This window comes from Elephantulus edwardii, unplaced genomic scaffold, assembly GCF_000299155.1.
Source record: "Elephantulus edwardii isolate Elephantulus edwardi_28Jun2011 unplaced genomic scaffold, EleEdw1.0 scaffold00409, whole genome shotgun sequence".
Lineage (NCBI taxonomy): Eukaryota > Metazoa > Chordata > Mammalia > Macroscelidea > Macroscelididae > Elephantulus > Elephantulus edwardii.
Window position 1 is genome coordinate 1191407 of NW_006400159.1, and position 18164 is coordinate 1209570.

An 18164-nucleotide genomic window follows, 5' to 3' on the forward strand; every position below is an offset into this window, starting at 1 on the left:
ACTGTTCATAGGTGTGCAGAAGGAGAATGCCTAAGTCTCAGTGTAGAAATTCCACGGAAATTCCTGCATGGCTGATCCTGATATATTTTAAAATACCAATGGCACGCATGGCTTGCAACACCACAGTAAAATGCAAGCCACCATTGCGGAACAACCTGACACAGGAGTGGTAGAATGATTGTGTGGATTTCCAAGGGGATTGGATAGCTTGCTAATGGGGGGAAAGGTATAAAATCGGTGATTATGTGTTACCTGGGCTGGGCCATGATTTTTAGTGGTTTGGCAGTTACTTGGCAGTGGTTTGGTCAGGTGCACCTGATCCAGACCACAGTCTTCTCAATTTCTTGCTGTGCATCTGAGAGCTGGACGATGAGTAAAGATGACAGAAGACCTTATGCTTTTGAGTTGTGCTGGAGACAAGTATTGAACATACCATAGATTGCCACAAGAACAATCAGGTATGTCCTGTGAGGATGAAATAATTTTACTCCTTGGAGGCAAGGAGTTTGAAGCTCAGATTCATATACTTTGGGAATGTCACCAGGAGGGACCAGTCTTTGGAGAAGGACATAATTTTTTGGAAGCATAGAGGATCAATGCAGAAGAGGAAAACCCTTCATGAGATAGACTGATGCAGTGATTGGAGCAATAGGGTCAGGTGTGTCAGAGACAGTGAGGGTGGCCCAGGATAAGATAGGACTCAGAGCTGTTCATAGCTATGGATTGTAGTCGACTCAACAGCACATACCACAACCATTCATTCTTCATTTTATGATGTTTTGTAAATTCAAGTTAGTATGTCTGTGGCTCTAATCTCATTTTAGGGAGTTCTGATAACATAGTCCACAGCGAGCACTGCTTACCCAAAGGCTGTGCAACTTTAGTAGTTCAAATTCATCATCTGCTCCACAGGAGAAAACAGGCAATCTCCTCCTGTCTTACAGCCTCTGAAAACTGGCTGGGATTCAGCTGAGTTGGTCCTAACTCAATGGTAAAGGGGTATAATTGCATTTGGGATGCCTGTTATGTTAATGAACGGGAGTAAAGTGGGCTTCACCTCAAGTCACTCAAATCACCACTCATGCATCACCAGTCTTACCACATGATCAAGTCCCTTTCATTGCCTATAGCATTAGTCTGTGCATTCTTATACAGAGGTAACTCATGGTTGCTGTGACACTAAACACTGTAACACTCATGTGCCAAATAAGATAATGGTAACCCATGGTGGACAGTGTTTGGTGGCGCTTCCCAGTTAAAACAAGCTTGGAAGCAGGAGTGGCATCAAAATAGCTTGTCTCTGGAAACTTGATGAACAGTGCTCAGGTCTTTTGTTCATAGGGTCGCTATGAGTTGTCTACCACTTGATGGCACTTAACAACAAGCATAAGGAGTTGGGCCTGCACTCAACACACACACACACACACATACACACACACACACACACAGAGAGAGAGAGAGGGAGAATAAAAGAAGAGGGGAAGGAGGAAGACAGACAGATGCCCTGGAAGTTTCCTTTCTTGTTATGGAACCTGCGTCCCACTTATCATGTGATCTCTAGATCTTAAACCAGCAGTCTATTGTCTGATGTCACTCACTAGCTTTCACTGTCTTGTGAAGGAGGAAGCTCCCATTTGACCTACATATCTTTCAGCTGCTTCAGTCATGTGAACCAGCAGAAACTGTGGATGTGGGACTTTGGTAGCACCCACACCATTCAAGCTGTTTGCTTCATGAGTTCTGTGAGATGTTTCCTACAGGACCCAAAGATAGGAAGGAAAGTCCTTGGAGAAGTAGTAGTTGATGTTAGAGATCATGGTATGGTCCCCAAACCAAAACCATCAAGCCAATTCTGAGTCATAAAGATCTTTCCTGTAGGGCAAAGTGGAACTCTCCATAGGGTTTTCAAGGATGTAAATCTTTATGCAGTCTTATTTCTTCTGAGGAGCTACTTGACATATTTGAGCTGCTGAACTTGTGGTTAGCAGCCAAATTCTTTAACACTATGCGTCCAGAGCATGGCAATGCAGCAGTTTGGCCAAGGTGAACATTTGGGACACCCTAAAATTCTACTTAATAGGAACTATTTTTGTGTTGATTCCTCTTACTCATTCACCATTACAGCCCATCCACTGGGTAAGGTGGAGTTGTGTTAGCACGGTGTGTCCCTCCGGCAAAGAAATGAGTGAGAATTTGCTCCAGCAGCAAAGTTGAGCAAAGCCTAATCATGTGTTGACAGTCAGTGCAGATGGCAGGTGTGTGGATCAGCACTGCCACCTAGTGGCTGTGAGCGTCAAATCACGGCTCCAGGTTTCAGGGGCTTTTTCACAGGGTAGACCAGGCACTGGAGGAAGCAGTATTTTCACAATATTTACTACACCCTTATGCATTTTGGTTAAAATTTTCCAGCATAGGATAAACATTTTTCAAAGATTACTCTCCAGCTCATATAGAGATGAAAGTAAGGATGACGGGCTGCAGTCTGGAAATGACGGCCCACAGACAGCCCACCCAGCAGTGTCCGTTGGACATGTATGTAAAGTCATAGTGGAGCAATCCATGGGTGACCACGTGAAAACAGGGCTGAGGAACCTTTCAAACCAAGAGTGATGCAGGGAAGTTGTGGGAGGATTAGCTGGTGCAGGGAGGTTGTGAGAGCACTAAGGTGGTGCAGGGAGTTTGTAAGGACACGAAGGTGACATAAGGAGTTTGCAAGGGCACTATGGTGGTGCAGGTAGATTGTGAATGTACTAAAGTTGTGCAGGGAGGCTGTGGGCCACCAAGGTGGAGCACGGAGTTTCGGAGGGCACTACGATGGTGCAGGGAGGTTGTGAGGGTATTTAGTGGTATAGGAAGGCTGTGAGGGCACTTAGGTGTTGCTGTGAAGTTGTGAGGGTCCTCAGGTGTTGCAGGAGGATTAAGATGGTGAGGTCACTAAGGTGGTAGAAGGAAGCAGTGAAGGCACTGGTGCTGTAGGGAGTTTTAGAATACTACAGTGATGCCGAGAGATTGTAAGGATGCTTGGTGTTGCATAGAGGCTGTGAGGGCTCTAAGGTGACACAGGAATGTAGCAGGGGGGTGAAGGTGATGCAGGGAGGGTGTGAAGGCCCTCAGGTGGTGTTATAGGTAAGATGTGAGGGCAATAAGGTGGTGCAAGGAGGCTGAGGGTGTTAAGGTGGTAGTACAGGTAGGTGAGAGCACTAAGGTGGTGCTGGGAGGGTGTAAGGCAACTAAAACGGTGGAAGAAGGCTGGGAAGGCACTGGGGTTGCGGGGAGTTTCAGGGTACTATGGTGGTGCAGAGATTGTGAGAGCACTCACGAGGTGCAGGGAGACTGTGAAGGTACTCAGGGTGTGGGGAGATTGTAAGGTAATGTAATGAATGTGTGAGAACACTCGGGAAGTGCAGGGAGGCTGTGAGAACACTAAGGTGGTACAGGAAAGCTGTGGGGCACTAAGGTGGATAAATTACATGAAAAAATAACGTTTTCCTTCATGAAAGCAACTTTATGCTTCATGCTTTAATCTCCCTCATTTCTGATATCTAATTCCTGATTTGCCCATCCCCATCAAACCAATACTCTGAGAAATCAAGTATGCTCTTTCTCTGAAGAATCTTCTGTTCCAGTGAAAACTTTTAGCATCTGTATTCATAAGCAAAGTCCAGTCAAGACCAAACCATCACGTTGCAGCAATCAACACTAACTCACAGCATGGAACATCTTGGGTTCTGGTCAGCTCATCTCAAAGCATCCAATGCTTGGTCCAAATAGGCATCAGTTGAAAACTCAGGAATCCACACTTCATCCAGTGTTCCGGTTTGATTGGTCCCTTCACTCAGTCTTAGACAGCACATGGGATCAAGTCAACAAGACAGGGTTCATCTTGACTCTGCTTCTCAAAGCCAACAACTCTTTCGTGCTTATCCATTATCTGTGCATGCTAGGTCAACAATGCTGAAGGAACATATTGAAACTCAGCCTGTCTCTTCCTTGCTGCATGCCTCTTAATTCCACTCCAGTGGATCTAGGTAGTCACCACAAGTGAGCATACTTCTTGCCAGCTCCCTTTAACTTCAAGTCCTGGAAAGAGGCCATGATAGATACAACCTTACCCTTCTTCAGAAGCCAAACAGCTTGATCCAGTCTTAAAAGGTCAAAGTCTCTTTATCTTTCTCTTTTTTAAATGTACAACTCTTCTAAAGTCCATGGAAGGGCTATAAATCTGTTCAAATGCAAATCTCCTCAGAGTACTGAGAGAGGCTTAATTCTCACCTAGGCAAGCCCCATGTATTCTAGTTCTACTGCTTTCAACAAGCATTTCTCCAGGTAAATCTTACCCTGTTAGTATATCTGATCAGCATTGCCTTCAGGGCTGATTACACTTTCAAGATTTATAAGATCTAGTATTCTAGTATTTATAAATCTAGTAATTTTCAATTCAAAGCACTTCTGGAAATTGCACTAGTCAAGAAGCCAAAACAAAAACATGGCGAAGTAAAAGAGCTGAACAGATTTCAAAAGGCAGCTCAAGAAGAAAAAGCAAAGGGTTATAATGGAAGGTGCGGAGAGCTGGAATTGGAGGATAAAAATTGAAGAATTTGCTCTGCATTTCTCAAGCTGAGAAAACTAAAAAACAAACTTATGCCTTGAGTCACAATATTGAAATATGTTATGGGCAACACACTGAATGACCCAGAAAGCATCAAAAGAAGATGGAGAAAATACACAAAATCACTGTACCAAAAATTACTGACACTGAAAAATTTCAAGAGGTACCATATCAACATGAGGCAGTGGTTAATAAAGGAGGAAGCTGAAGCTGCACTGAAGGCACTGGCAAAACATAAGGCCCCAGGAATCAGCGGGATTATCAATTGACTTGTTTCAATTAACAAATGCAGCCCTAGATGCACTTACCAGTCTATGCCAGGGATTTGGAGGACAGTTGTCTAGTCAATGAATTGGAAGAGGTCCATATTTGTTCCCATTCCCAAAAAAGGTGATCCAAGAGAATATGGAAACTATTGAACAATATCATTAATATGACATGCAGGCAAAATACTGTTGAAGATCATTCAAAAACTATTAGAATACTACATAGGGAACTGCCAGAAGTTCAATCAGGATGTAGAAGAGGCTGTGACACCAGGGTATCATTGCTACTGACAGATGGGTCCTAGTTGAAATACCAAAACAATGTCTATTTATGCTTTTCAGGCTATGCAAAGGCATTTGATGGTGTGGATCATAACAACCAATGGCAAACACTGAGAAAAATGGGAATTCCACAGCACTTAATTGTGTTCATGTGAAAGTGATACCTAGAACAAAAGGCTTTTGTACAGAGCAATGGAACACTTAGGGGTTGTTTTGCAGTTTTTATGATTTATTTAGCACAAATAAAATGTACAAACCAGCCTTCTATTCATTTTCTTTGCTGCGCAGTCTGGCATTGGGATTGGTGATTCTAACGGCCAGCCGGGTTGCTCTCTCCACAATGGCTTTGTGGTTCTTGGAGGAAACATTGTGCATAATCTCAGCACATCAGCAGCACCTCCAGTTCCTCGAAGTTGTGGACTAGGAATCTGCGGAAGCCGCTGGGCAACATGTGCTTTTTCTCCTTGTTCCCTCCATAACCAATGTTGAGCATCAAGATCTGGCCCTGAAATCCTCTCCGAACCCTGTTGTCAATGCCTCTGGACTTGTGCCGATTACACTTAATTTTGACATAATGGCCTGATTGGTGGCAGAACTTCTTGGTCCTCTTTTTTATGACCTTTGGCTTCACCAGTGGTCTGAGGACAGTCATTATGCCAGTGGAAGATGACGGCCACCTCCATAGAAAGCACGGAAGGACCATTGTGACCATAGAGTCAGAACTGACCCATAGCTGACCCTCTGGTGGGTTTTCAGAGGCAGTTAAATCACACAGGGGGAAACTGCCCATCCTTCTCCAGTAGAGCACCCAGTGGCCTCAAACCACGTCTTCAGGATTGCAGCGCACCTTCTTCCCACCAGGCAACCAGAGCTTCCTAAGGGAACACTATTGTTGTTGCTATGTGCCATAAAGTTGTATGCAAATCGTTGCAACCCTTTGTACCACAGCTCTGAACCCTGCTCTATCCTGAGCCAATCTCACCATCTCTTGACACACTTACCCCCTTTACTCCAGTCTCTGAGTCAATCCATCTACCTGTCCTGCACTGTCCCTCCATTGTCCCAAGCATAATGTCCCTCTCCAGGGACTGACACCTCCTTGCAGCATGTCCAAAGTATGTCAGATGAAGCTTCAGAATCCTTTCCTTCAAGGAGCAGGCTGGTTTTACCCTCTCCAGGATGAACCTGTTTGTTCTATTAACAGTCCACAGTATGCTCACTCAATACTCTTCTTCAACACCACACATCAATTCCCCTTCTTTCATCCCTAGTCAACTGTCCAGCTTTCTGATACATAGCACATAATTACGAGGACCGTGGCCTGGATCAGGGCACCTTGGTCTCCAGACCAACACTGGTGTTCTTCAGTACTCTGGAGAGGTCCCTGACATATTAGTCTTTAATTCCTGGCTGCCGGTACTAAGAGTGTTGATTGTGCCGCTAAGAAAACTAACGCTGTTAACAATCTAAATCTCTTCGCCATCCATCATGATGCTGTCAATCGGCCCAACGGTAAGAATCTTTTTCTTGATATTGAGCTTAAATCCATATTGAAGACTGAAGTCATCAACCCTCTGCATCAAGTGCTTCAGGTTCTCAGTTTTCAGCTAACAAGGTTGTGTCATCTACATAATGCAGGTTTATGGGTCTTCCTCCAATCCTAATGCCACATTCCTCCTCATACAGCCCAGATGATCTGTTCTGCATATAGTTTGAAAATGTAGAGATAGGACACATCCCTGGTGTACCACCTTTCCCAATTTTAAACAATGCAGCATTTCCTTGCTCTATTCTCATGACTACCTCTTAGTCCAAGTATAGGTTTCATAATCACAATCAAGTGTTCTGGGATTCCCATTCTTCTGAGTTAGGCAGTTTATTGTGCTCCACAGTCAAAGACCTTTGCATAGTCAATGAAACACATTCTTCTGATACTCTCTGCTTTGGGCCACGATCCAAATTATTTGGTATGCATCTGACAGCTGAAGAGTGAATAAGGATGAAATAATTATTGAAGCCTTTGAGCTATGGTGTTGAAGAGCACTGAACATCTCATGGACATCCAAAAGAACAAGTCAGTTTTAGAGAGGCAGCAGAGTATTCTTTGGAGGCAAGAATGATCAGGCTTTGCCTCACATACTTTGGGCATGTTGCTAGGAGGGGCTATTCCTTGGAGAGGGACATGATGGTGAGAAGGGTGGAGGGTCAGTGAAGGAGAGGAAGACCCTCAACCAAGTGGACTGACACAGTGACTGCCAAATGGATTTGTCAGGAAAGCACAAAACAGGGTTTTGTTCGGTCACTATGAGTCATACTTGACTCAACGTTACTTAACACGATGGTGTGGGTAGACTGTGCAGGCACAAGGTAGTTCATGAAGGTTGTGAGGGCATGAAGGTAGTACAGAGATTGAGGACACTAATAAGGTGGTGCACAGTTGAGTTCGCCAAGATGGTGGAGGATGGTTGTGATGGTACTTTATTTAGGCAACTGTGAGGACTCTTAAGGTGGTACAGAGAGGCTATGAGGGCACCAATGTGTTGAAGGGAGATTGTGAGGTCATTAAGGCGGCACAGGGAGGTGGTAAAGGCACTTGGTGATGCAGGGAGGTTGAGAGGGCACTTCCTAACTTGCCTTCAGTTATAGCACTTTTCAGAGGAGGATAAGTTTTCAATCATCAGGAAGGAAAAGTATCCTCACAGCAACTTAAAAGCATCTCTTGATCCCCTTTAGTACCTCCCATGCCTTGAAAATGCACCTCTGGTGGCACAGTTCAGAGTGTTGTACTAAAAGGTGGAGGCTCTCTGGCAATCTAAATTCATCCTCAAAGGACAATAGTAGGCAACCTCCTTTCATTCAATTTACAGGCTCTAAAAACTCACTGGAGGGTCAGCTACCTTCCATGTTTTGAGTGGTAGAAATCCAAGAACTGAGCTATGGTGATACTGGCACCTGGTAACCCTCTATGCAGAGCCGACCCACTCCACAGGGTTTCTAAGACTTTACCTTTGAAAGCAAACTGGGACTTTTCTTCTAAGGTATCAGCCTTCCAAGTAGCAGGCAACTATTTGGGGTTAAGGCTATAAGAAACAGGAATCACTGTGTACAGATGTGTAAGACCTAGAATTCAGCTGCCAGGGAATCTCTTCAGAGAGTACCACCTATGGTTAGTACTGAGGCAGCATCTATAGAGTGGGTGGGGTTGGGCACACAAGCAGCCTGCTATAGAGGAGATGTCATGGAACAAGACAGGATGAATCCCAGGCCAGGAGCCCCTGAACACATGGGACAGGCCAAGCTCCACAAATGGAGGACAGGACAGCCTGGACTCTTTAGGGGGTGGGCACATCGGGCCTCCATCAGTAAGATAGCAGGTAAGCTGAACTCTCCCTCCACTTTCCAACACCAGCTGGGTCCTCCCCACTGCAGTCCGGGTCCCGACATTGTGCCCCCTCATATCTCCCAGAAGACAGTCTTCCCTGCACTTCAGAGACACCTGGCACAGGCTGCAGATGACCATCAAAGCAAGCATCTACACAGTATCATTCCAGCAGTGCAGACCCAAAGAGGGGGCCACCTTCCACCCTGTGGCCAGCAGGGACGTGACACAGCCTGGGGGACAGGGAAGCTGGGACTCAGCGCTTTCCAGTGGACACTTTAACCTCTGTACAGCTACAGGTTCTAGAAGTTGCCCATCGGCCCATGACAGATGGCTTCATCACAGTGAGGTCAGGCTGACCCAGGAATGACCACACAGCTTACTACAGATGTCTTCAGTCTGTCTTGGAGGCCCTTGAAATGAGGCTGATCCCAAACCCATGGGGTACTAACTAGGTGAGCTTGTACCTAAAACCTGAGAACAATCCTCACCTTGCTGAAGCCGTAGTCCTCCCTACATACCTTGGGAAGTGCAGTTAAGGTACTTAAAATGCATTCATTTCAAATATATAAAAATGATCGCAAAATGGGTGGGAAACTTTGGAACAAAAAACCCTAAAAAAATCCAACAAGAAAATGTGTCTTTTGAAGGGGCAAGTCTAGCACCAGGTGAGCATGGTAGGATGGTCAGACCTCCGCATGCAGCCTACAGCCTGTGGTCAAGGAGTACATAGAATTCTAAAGAAGCAGAGTTAAATTCTTTTAAAATGAGGTAAAAATAACAGCAATTTCTGTTACCAGCAGTAAAAGAAGTACGGTTAAATTTCTATTACCAGCAGTATGGTTAAATCTGACCACAGATGAAGCAGCAGGTCTTCATGTTATGTGGCCCCACCATCACACTGGAGCGCTACAAAATCACTAGCTCTGAACAAAAGCTATCAAAATATCAAATCAAAACCCAGGTCACTCCAGGTCTCTGACTTAAGACAGCTTTTTCACAATTTTACTCTTCATTTCTTGAAGCCATCCATTTCAGACTGATGTCCAAACAGCGGCAGAAATGAATACCCTGATCCTCTTTCACACCCGAGTCCTAATGAAATCAAGATGACCTAGTCCCATAGAGACCACCTCAGTTGAAGGCACACTGGCTGAACTCAAGGGACTGTCTAGAGCCTCCGCAACAAGCTAACAGACTTAATTAAAATGAGAAGTTCTAACCAAAAGTCAACTTTTCTGCATATGAATTTAAGAAAAAGAGGATACAAACTATATATGGAAGTTTTCATCCCTAAAACACAGAAAACACAAACAAGCAGCAGAGAAAACAGGAAAGGGCTATGACATGGTCATTCCAAGTCCGCAGGGCTCACAATGAAGCAGGTCGGCCACAGGCCCTTTAATGAGGCAGGTGGGTGACAGGCTCTGGGATAGCACAGGTTGGGCCCCAAGCCTTGTAAGGAGACAGGTGGGCCACAGCAGCAGGCTGTAGCCAGAGACAGAGCTGTTCCTTTCACAGCATTCAGGACTCAATCCCTCCGAAGGGGTACAGTTTCCTCACTGATGCCATCCTTGGTGATGACACAGATCTTGAGCGCATCTCCTGTGTACACGTCCCGCTCTGCAGCCGAGATGAAGACATCCCGCACCAGACGCAGGGCCCTGTCCAGGGACAGTGGGACGTGCTCCACATTCTGCATGTTTTTAAACCCAACCTAGAGAGGGGGGAGAAGAGGGTTTAAGCTGAAGGAGACGGACAGTCCAGCAGAGCTCAAGATCCGAGCACCTGGACCATCCCTGAGATGCACAGATGAAGATGTGCTGAGGCAGAAGCCCCCTCCACTCCCACCCACCTCCACCCCCAGCAGGTAGAGAGCATCATGTTACCTGGTTGTCTAGCAGTGGCTGCAGCATTGCACTGGCCGAGCCCCCAGCCTTGAAGGAGTCTCTCTGGTAGGAGCCCACTGGGTCAAAGCTGTACACAGCTCCTTTCCCTAGAGGAAGAGTAAGTATACGAGGCTCACAATGACACCAAGTGTACCCCGACACTGCTCCACATAGGAACCAACTCACCACTTGAGGGTCACTTCCCTGTCCTCACACAGAACACAAGCTCCACCCTCACCACCTCAGGGTCACTTCCCTGTCCTCAGATGGCAGACAGGGAACACTATTCTGGTTCCACTATAAAATCACGTAACAGAAATCCCTATAGGAAAAAAACCACATCCAAGGTCACCTGGGAGAAGTAGGGGAAGTTTCTGCTATACGCACACTGGGACAAGTGAGGCTTTCATGTCTGGTAGGTGAAATCACAACAGAAAGAAAGGAGATCTGGCCAAGGGGCTGACAGGTCATAGTAGAAGTCAGTTGCTGTGCCCAAAGGGAATCACCTCAGAGTTATGTGGCAGAAGAAGGAGGGCTAAAAAGGTGTGGCAAAGCCACAAGCAGGGCATCCAAGACTGCTGGGGAATGGGGAGAGCAGGTACTGGGAGAGCAGAGTATTCACCTCATCACCACAAACCCAGAAGGCGCAACGACCAAAGCTCCTACCAAGAATCCTGGATTGTGCTGTAGGAGGCCTGATAAAGCAGGTCACAGAACCAAAAGCAGTGGCCCTGACTGCACAACCTGCTACTCGACACCTTGAGAAACCCAGGAAGTGAGAGATGGGCTTCTGAGGAAAGAGGAGCAGCCCTGACTCGAAGAGTGCCTGTAGGACAGACTTGCAAACACATCAACACATGGGCCAATTCTATGAACACATGCGTCAATCCCAACAGCTACGTTAGTTAACCTGCCACAGGGCCCTGCCTGTGGTCACATGTCAAAGTGCACAGCTCCCAATGTCTCAGGATGATGGCCAGGATGACTAGGCAGCCAGGCCCTACCACAGAAGAGCATGGAGTACACAATCAGGGGTGTCCCACAGAAGCGATCTTCAGGGTACAGTGAGGTCCAACAACCAGTGGTTAAGAGTGATAGCATGAGATCACCTCCCTGGAGGTACATGGACACTCAGAAGTGTGGGGTAATCTCTGTGGACATGTTTCCATGCACACAAGTATGAGATACAGCCTCTATGATGGTACATGTCCACACACACAGGCTAGAGTCCACAGCTGTGACAATGCATGTTGCCTGTGACAGTACAGGAAACATCCAGAGTGAGGCCCCCTTTTCACAAAGCTGCACATGAACATAGGATCATGGATGGGAACTCTCATCGGCCCACTATGTACATGAGACACAGACTCATGTACCATTGAGGACATTGATGAAGAGGAGGGAAGTTGCCCAGAGCTGCCAACAGGCACAGCAGTCACCTGTGCAATGCCTACAGCACTAGAGGACAGCTCGTCCAGTCCTGGGAGGCTTCAGGGAGCACCAATCTCACTCCACTACAACTGCTGACAACAAGCGCACACACCCCGCCCCCATCATCCTCACTTGTTAACAATCGAAATATTATTTATGTCACATTTGTTATTATGATGTCACCTTATTTACACCACATTTCTCCAGGAAGCTTTCTTCATATGACAGAAACTCAACAACAACCCTGAGCTCAACACAACCCTCCTACTCACCTCTCAGCAACTCCCAAAAACTACCCATTACATTGCTGAATCACTGCTTATGTCCCTTCTGGTTTCAGATGTCACTTTTATGTCAGAAATAAGGCTGCCAGGTTGAGGTGCCTTCAGAAGCAGCACTCACCTTCTTCGTCCAGCCCGCCAATGATGTTGTAGACGTAGTAGGGGAAGAAGCGCCGTGAGTACAGGATGGTGGAGAGCATGGCAGCAATGGCCCCCGTGGTCATGGCCTTGTTGTTGGAGTGTTTATACATCTACAAAGGGAGACGGGAAGAGCCACAGTGAGGGGCACACACAGCACTGGGCCGCCAACTAAGAGAATTGCTGTCACTATACCTGCCAGTGTGTGGCCAATGGGAAACCTGCCCTCAGTTCTCTGCTTTAAAGGCCTGAGCTTACGTGACAACCAAACCCGAGGTGCAGCTAACTCAAGGGCAGGAGCACAAAAGCACCCAAGTGAACTATCAAGCTCCATTTTCACAGGGCTCAGTCAGCTTACCAACTGCTTCTGTAAATAAAGTTTTACAAGAACAGTGTCACACTCACTATCAGTTAAACACTGGCTATGGCTGCTAATCTGTAGCAAGCTGTGTTATTTCAAAGGCAGTTCGAATTCACCAGTAGATCCTTGGGAGAACACACAGTCTCCTCCCTTGGGAACTCAACAAAGGGCCTCTATGTGTTGACATTTAATTGACAGCAGGAGTGAATGAGCTCTCACAGTGGCACAGAAGTTGAGGTGAGCACTGCCAAACACAACACAATCTGCAAATCTGCCCTATGCCCAGACGAGGTCCCTCTCTGCAGGATGCTAGAGCGGAGCAGTAGCCCTGCTGCTTAAGCACAGACACAGAGAAAAGCCTAATGTCCAGAATAAAGTCTCAGGATGACCACACAGTAGTTTACATTGAATTCATCACATCCCAGGACACTCAACAAACTGACAGCAAATACTAGTGCACAACAACCGTTTAAAAGTCACGGTTCCTCTGTGCTGCACAGGAAATACTTGAGAACTCAAATCACACAGGCCAACAAAGTGACATCAGTGCACCAGCTTGTTCATAGTGGATGACTACAGTGGCTGGCTGCTACAGACAGCAGCTCATCAAAGAAAAAAAGCTAGAGAATCCTATCTTTGTTTTATGAATTTGACCATACTTGCCACAAGTTATCAACTTTCAAGAAGTGAACTCCCTATTCTTCATTTTATTAAAACGCGACTTGGACTTCAGATTTTTGAAAACTTATGCCTTAGGAGTCATAAATAACGGTAACAGAAAGTACTGATATTAGATGTCAGTAAAGGATTAAGTTTTACAATTGCTAAACACTGAGTAAAATCATTCCCACACGTTAAAAAAGCACCTGTTGGTTAAGGTCTACTGTGCATTTCAATGCCAATAGCAACCACCCATATTAATAACCCTGAGTGGTATTCACAAACATGAGAGTGCCACCAATCACTGCTGATCCATTCTCATACCAATCAGATAGACTTAGCAAAAGTAACACTTATGGCACATATCTAGAAAACTTCAGAAGACACACAGGATACTGATGCTATTAAAAGTCAAAATATACTAGGTTGTACTTGCTTGAGACACAATGCCAATACCTACGCACACCCTGCACTGTTTTCAGCTGAAAAAGCGTGGTCGTCATCGTGTGCTACTGAGCTGGAACCAACTCATATTTGACCCTTCAGCAGGTTTTCAGCGGCTGTAAATCACATGGGAGGACACTGCCCATCTTTCTCCTGCAGAGTAGCTGCTGAATTCAAATCAGGTGCCTTTGGGATTACAGTGCAGCTTCCTATCACTGCACCAGGAGCCCCCTTTCACATAATCTTCCCCTGTAGTCAGTCTTCCCACCCTGGGCACTTTAAGTCCAGAAGTGACTCTGTTCACCAATGTGTGAACGGTTTGATTTCACTACTCTATAGACTACAGGCCTATCAGTGGCAACAATGCCCCCAACCCACACTGCCACTTAGGAAAGCCTGGCCTTTGCCTCATCCAGATACTGTCCCCTCTTCCATTCTGCCTCCACTGCATGTCCAATCTTCAAGATATAGTGAAGATCAAGGTTGTGGGGAGCAGTGGCCACTGTCCAGGATTTGGCAGCCTGCTGCCCAGGACAGGAAAGGGTAGTAGCCACTGCTGAGGGCAGGAAGGGAGGAGGCAATGCCAAGCTGCAAATTCTCCTTTAGGCACTTGCTAAGCCCTCCCTTGCCTGACTGATCAGGGAGAACATGTTGGGGGCAGGCTCAAACTGCACTCCCATCTATGTGTGTCTGGATAATCGTCACACAAAAAAGGCTTGTTTTGTCTGTTTGGAGGCAGTTTCTTCAGGGAAACCCCTCCCAACTCTCCTGCAAAGGCAGGTGACCTGCTCTGAGCTGTGTACATCTCACCAGTAGCCTGCTGTGATCATACTGCTGCCTTAGAGGCAAGTGCCCAGGGCAGGGGGACTCACTATGGGGAAGATCCTACATTTGGACTGGTCGGTATCAAGGACATACACAACACTTACCTTTAGTCTTGCTTCAATGATCTTAGTAAGTGTGAGACAATCACCATGGAAACCACTGCACCCGATGACTGTTTTATCTGTTCTGTAAAAGCACATCATAGGACACTGAGCTGGTAAGACAGCAGAGCAGCTGGAGCATTCCCAGCCCGTAAGAGATAAATGGTGACAGGACTCTAGCTGTCGCTTGTCCTCAGGCACAGTTGCAGGAATCAGCAGGTGACCATGAGACAGGAATAGAGTGGAGAAATCAAAGGAACATTATTTACAATTACAATTATATAAGATTACGTATTTATAATGTCAAGCAGGAAAGGCCTGTTTAAACATGACACAACCGAAGAGCACAGAGAAAGTTTTAGCAATCTGACTACATAAAAGAACTTAAGGGAAAAAATATGAACATAGTTTAGAGAAAGGGGAAAACCACAACCAACCCAAATCTGCGAAAAATACATTGGCAGCACATATGACTAAAGCTCAGTTTTAATTTCCTTATTCCAGAGTTCACAGGAATACAAATTACCATAAGCGTAAGGAAAGACCTTCATGGAACATAAAAGCCTAAACCTAACCAAGAACCCGTTTTCACTTGTTGTTGCTATGGGCCGTCAAGTCGCTTGCGACTCATAGCGACCCTATGTACAACAGCCCTAAAGCCCATCCTGTGCTAATTTCATTGTGTCCAACACACCTACCCTCATTAACCAAGTCACTGAATCAATCCACCTCATTGAGGGCCTTTGCACTGTCCCTCCACCCTCCCAAGCATTATGTCCTTTTCCAAGGACCAAACATGTCCAAAGTATGTTAGACAGAGCCTCAGAATCCTTGCCTCCAAGGAGCTACCCAGTTTAACCTTTTCCAGGATGAATCTGGTTTCCTAGCAGTCCATGGAACTCTCAATACTCTTCTCCAGCACCACAGCTCAAAGGCATCAATTCTCCTTCTATCCTCCTTGGTCACTGTCCAACTCTGATGCATAACAAGTGATTGCGAAGACCATGACCTGTATCAGACACACCTTAGTCTCCAGAGAGATACCATTGCTCTTGAGTACTTTGGAGAGGTCCCTAACAGCAGACTTTCCCATCACAGTACGTCTTTTAATTTCCTGGCTACTGGTGCCAAGAGTGTTGACTGTGGAGCCAAGCAAACTAAAGCTGTGAACAATCTCAATCTCTTCACCATCCATCCTGATGCTGCCAATTGGCCCAGTGGTAAGAATCTTTGTCTCCTTGACATTGAGCCTCAATCCATATTGGAGGCTGCAGTCCCTGACCCTCTGCAGCAAGCGCTTCAGGTCCTCCTCAGTTTCAGCAAGCAGGGTTCTTTCATCTGCATAAAGCAGATTGTTGATATATCTTCCACCAATCTTGACCCCACATTTCTCCTCATAGAGCCCAGCGTCCCGGATAATCTGTTCTGCATTCAGGTTGAAAAGGTATGGAGATAGGACGCACCGCTGGCATACGCCCTTCCCAATTTTGAACCATACAGTGTTCCCTTGCTCTGTTCTGACAACTGCCTCCTGGTCCAAGTATAGGTTTCACATTAGAACAATCAAGTATTCTGGTATTCCCATTCTTCTCAGAGTCAGCCACAGTTTGTTGTGATCCACACAGTCAAACACCTAACTAAAAAATGGGTGCTCTTGTACACTTGAATAGCATGAGCTCTGGTTTACTTTTTAGAAGGGCAATGTGGTGGTATGGATTAACGATATACAGCACACTTCTCTGACACAAAAAAACCATGCAAAAACAAGCACCTGGGCATTAACATGTGTATCATCCTTAGAGGCCTCCACCAAAACAACTCCTTAATCAGGGCACTGATTGAATTTTGATACACCCATACCAATTCAGACATGTACTTCCAAAATTAACTCCTAAATCCTGGTACTGAGTTCAGAGGAAACATCAAGTCCTGTTTGTCTGAACCTCAGAGCAGAGGCCAGAAGAGGAAGCTTACCTCCAGAAACCTAAGAAGCACCTGCACATATTCAAGCAGCCAAGTCCACTGGAAACTTCAGACACCTTTGGGGCCACAGAGCAACCCTCAGTTCAGACCAGCCTGATGAGATAGCCTCACCTCTCCTTTTAAGGTACTGATAGCTTGAAGAGGGTCAGGCAGAATCTTAAGAGCTTTTTCAGATGCTATTCCCAAATATCAGATGCACAAGGAGGATGGCCGTTGCCATGTGGAGAATCAAGTCCCCAAGGAGTTAGAAAAGTAGAGGTAGGTGGAGCACCTAGCTCCAAGTCAGTCTGGTGGTGGAGAAAGGGTGTCATGATGACACAGAATGAGGAGCTGAGAGGCCGAAACTGCACTTGAAATGTTCAGAGGACTAAGATGGGCACATGCATGCCATCACCTCTGTGTCCAAACACTTGCTTAAGGGAGCAAGGGTGTTTGGCCAGTGAAATTCAATATTCCCCTCAGACAGTACTTAATTAAGAAGTTACGCTTCGATGTTTTCTTTTTTTCATGAAACATAACAGTTTTAAAAAAATAACAGATAGAGGTCAATAGATGAAATCAATTCACCAAATGAAATTTTTTTAAAAACTGAGTTAACATAGTACTGTTGGTTCCTGAATGTAGTAATTAGAAGACTGTATGCAAATAAATTAGGACACACTAACTTAGAAAGTTGTCTATAAAAAGAGGAAATTTTAAAAAAACCCAAACAAACATAAAACCAATTTTTAGAAGCATTAAATCCTCACAAAAAAGTTGGAAGGTGTGTCCTGAAACATTTACTTACAGTTTGTAACATTTGGGACTGTCTCGGGTGTGAATTGAGAACCCTTCACTCAATCGCGTGTCAGAAGCAACGATTGAAAAGTCTTCTCCAGCAATTGCCAATACGGTCCTGTGGGGGTAAAAAGACAGAAAAATTACTCCAGTAGAAGCATGATCAGCTTGGGGTGGAGCTCTTAGCTTACACACGCAGCAGGCACAGCCTCCTCCCGGAAGCATCTCCCTCCTCACCAAGCAGGGACAGGTGTTCGTTCCGCAGGTTCTGATCCGACAAGGTGTTTCATGCAATACTTAAGACTGCCAACAAAACCAATCCTGAACAGAACCTACTCAAACACCCGTTAGTTGTTGCTGAATTGCAGCAACTGTTCTCCCCGTGCAGTACGAAGAAAAACGAAAAAGAAAATGTTCGCCTAAATGGCTAACGGACCATGTGAACCTCAGTCCTCATGACCCCGAGAGGAACCAACGGTGCCAGGCCACTACTGACCACTCTGGAAGGGACCACAGCAGACAGGCCTCTGACAGTGAAGAAAAACGCGCAACAAAACGTAAATTCATCAAGAATTTAAAGCTGATCAAGAAACGTGGGTTCAACAAGTCAAAGAGGTGTCTTTAGGGGGAGCCCAGCCAGAACCAAGTAGCCTGGGGCTGACCTCGGCCAGGCCTGAGACCCACTGCCAGGCCGGACACCGGGAGGACTCGCACCCAGAAGCCCAAGGCCGAGGGGGG

The 18164-nt window shown here is 45.9% G+C and overlaps 1 protein-coding gene and 1 pseudogene across 1 annotated transcript in view; both read right to left on the reverse strand.

Moving 5' to 3' along the window:
• Window positions 1-5421: 5421 nt before the first annotated feature.
• Window positions 5422-5809, reverse strand: LOC102866732 (annotated as a pseudogene).
• A 4258-nt stretch (window positions 5810-10067) lies between these two features.
• The window catches only part of PSMB1 (proteasome (prosome, macropain) subunit, beta type, 1), a 9054-nt gene continuing 957 nt past the window's right edge, over window positions 10068-18164 (reverse strand). Inside the window, exons 2-6 of the mRNA XM_006902404.1 lie at window positions 17437-17544; window positions 14670-14751; window positions 12259-12388; window positions 10426-10532; window positions 10068-10253 (exon numbers count right to left, since the gene is read on the reverse strand). Of these exons, the coding sequence (XP_006902466.1) occupies window positions 10068-10253; window positions 10426-10532; window positions 12259-12388; window positions 14670-14751; window positions 17437-17544 (613 nt within the window). The remainder of the gene's footprint in view (window positions 10254-10425; window positions 10533-12258; window positions 12389-14669; window positions 14752-17436; window positions 17545-18164) is intronic.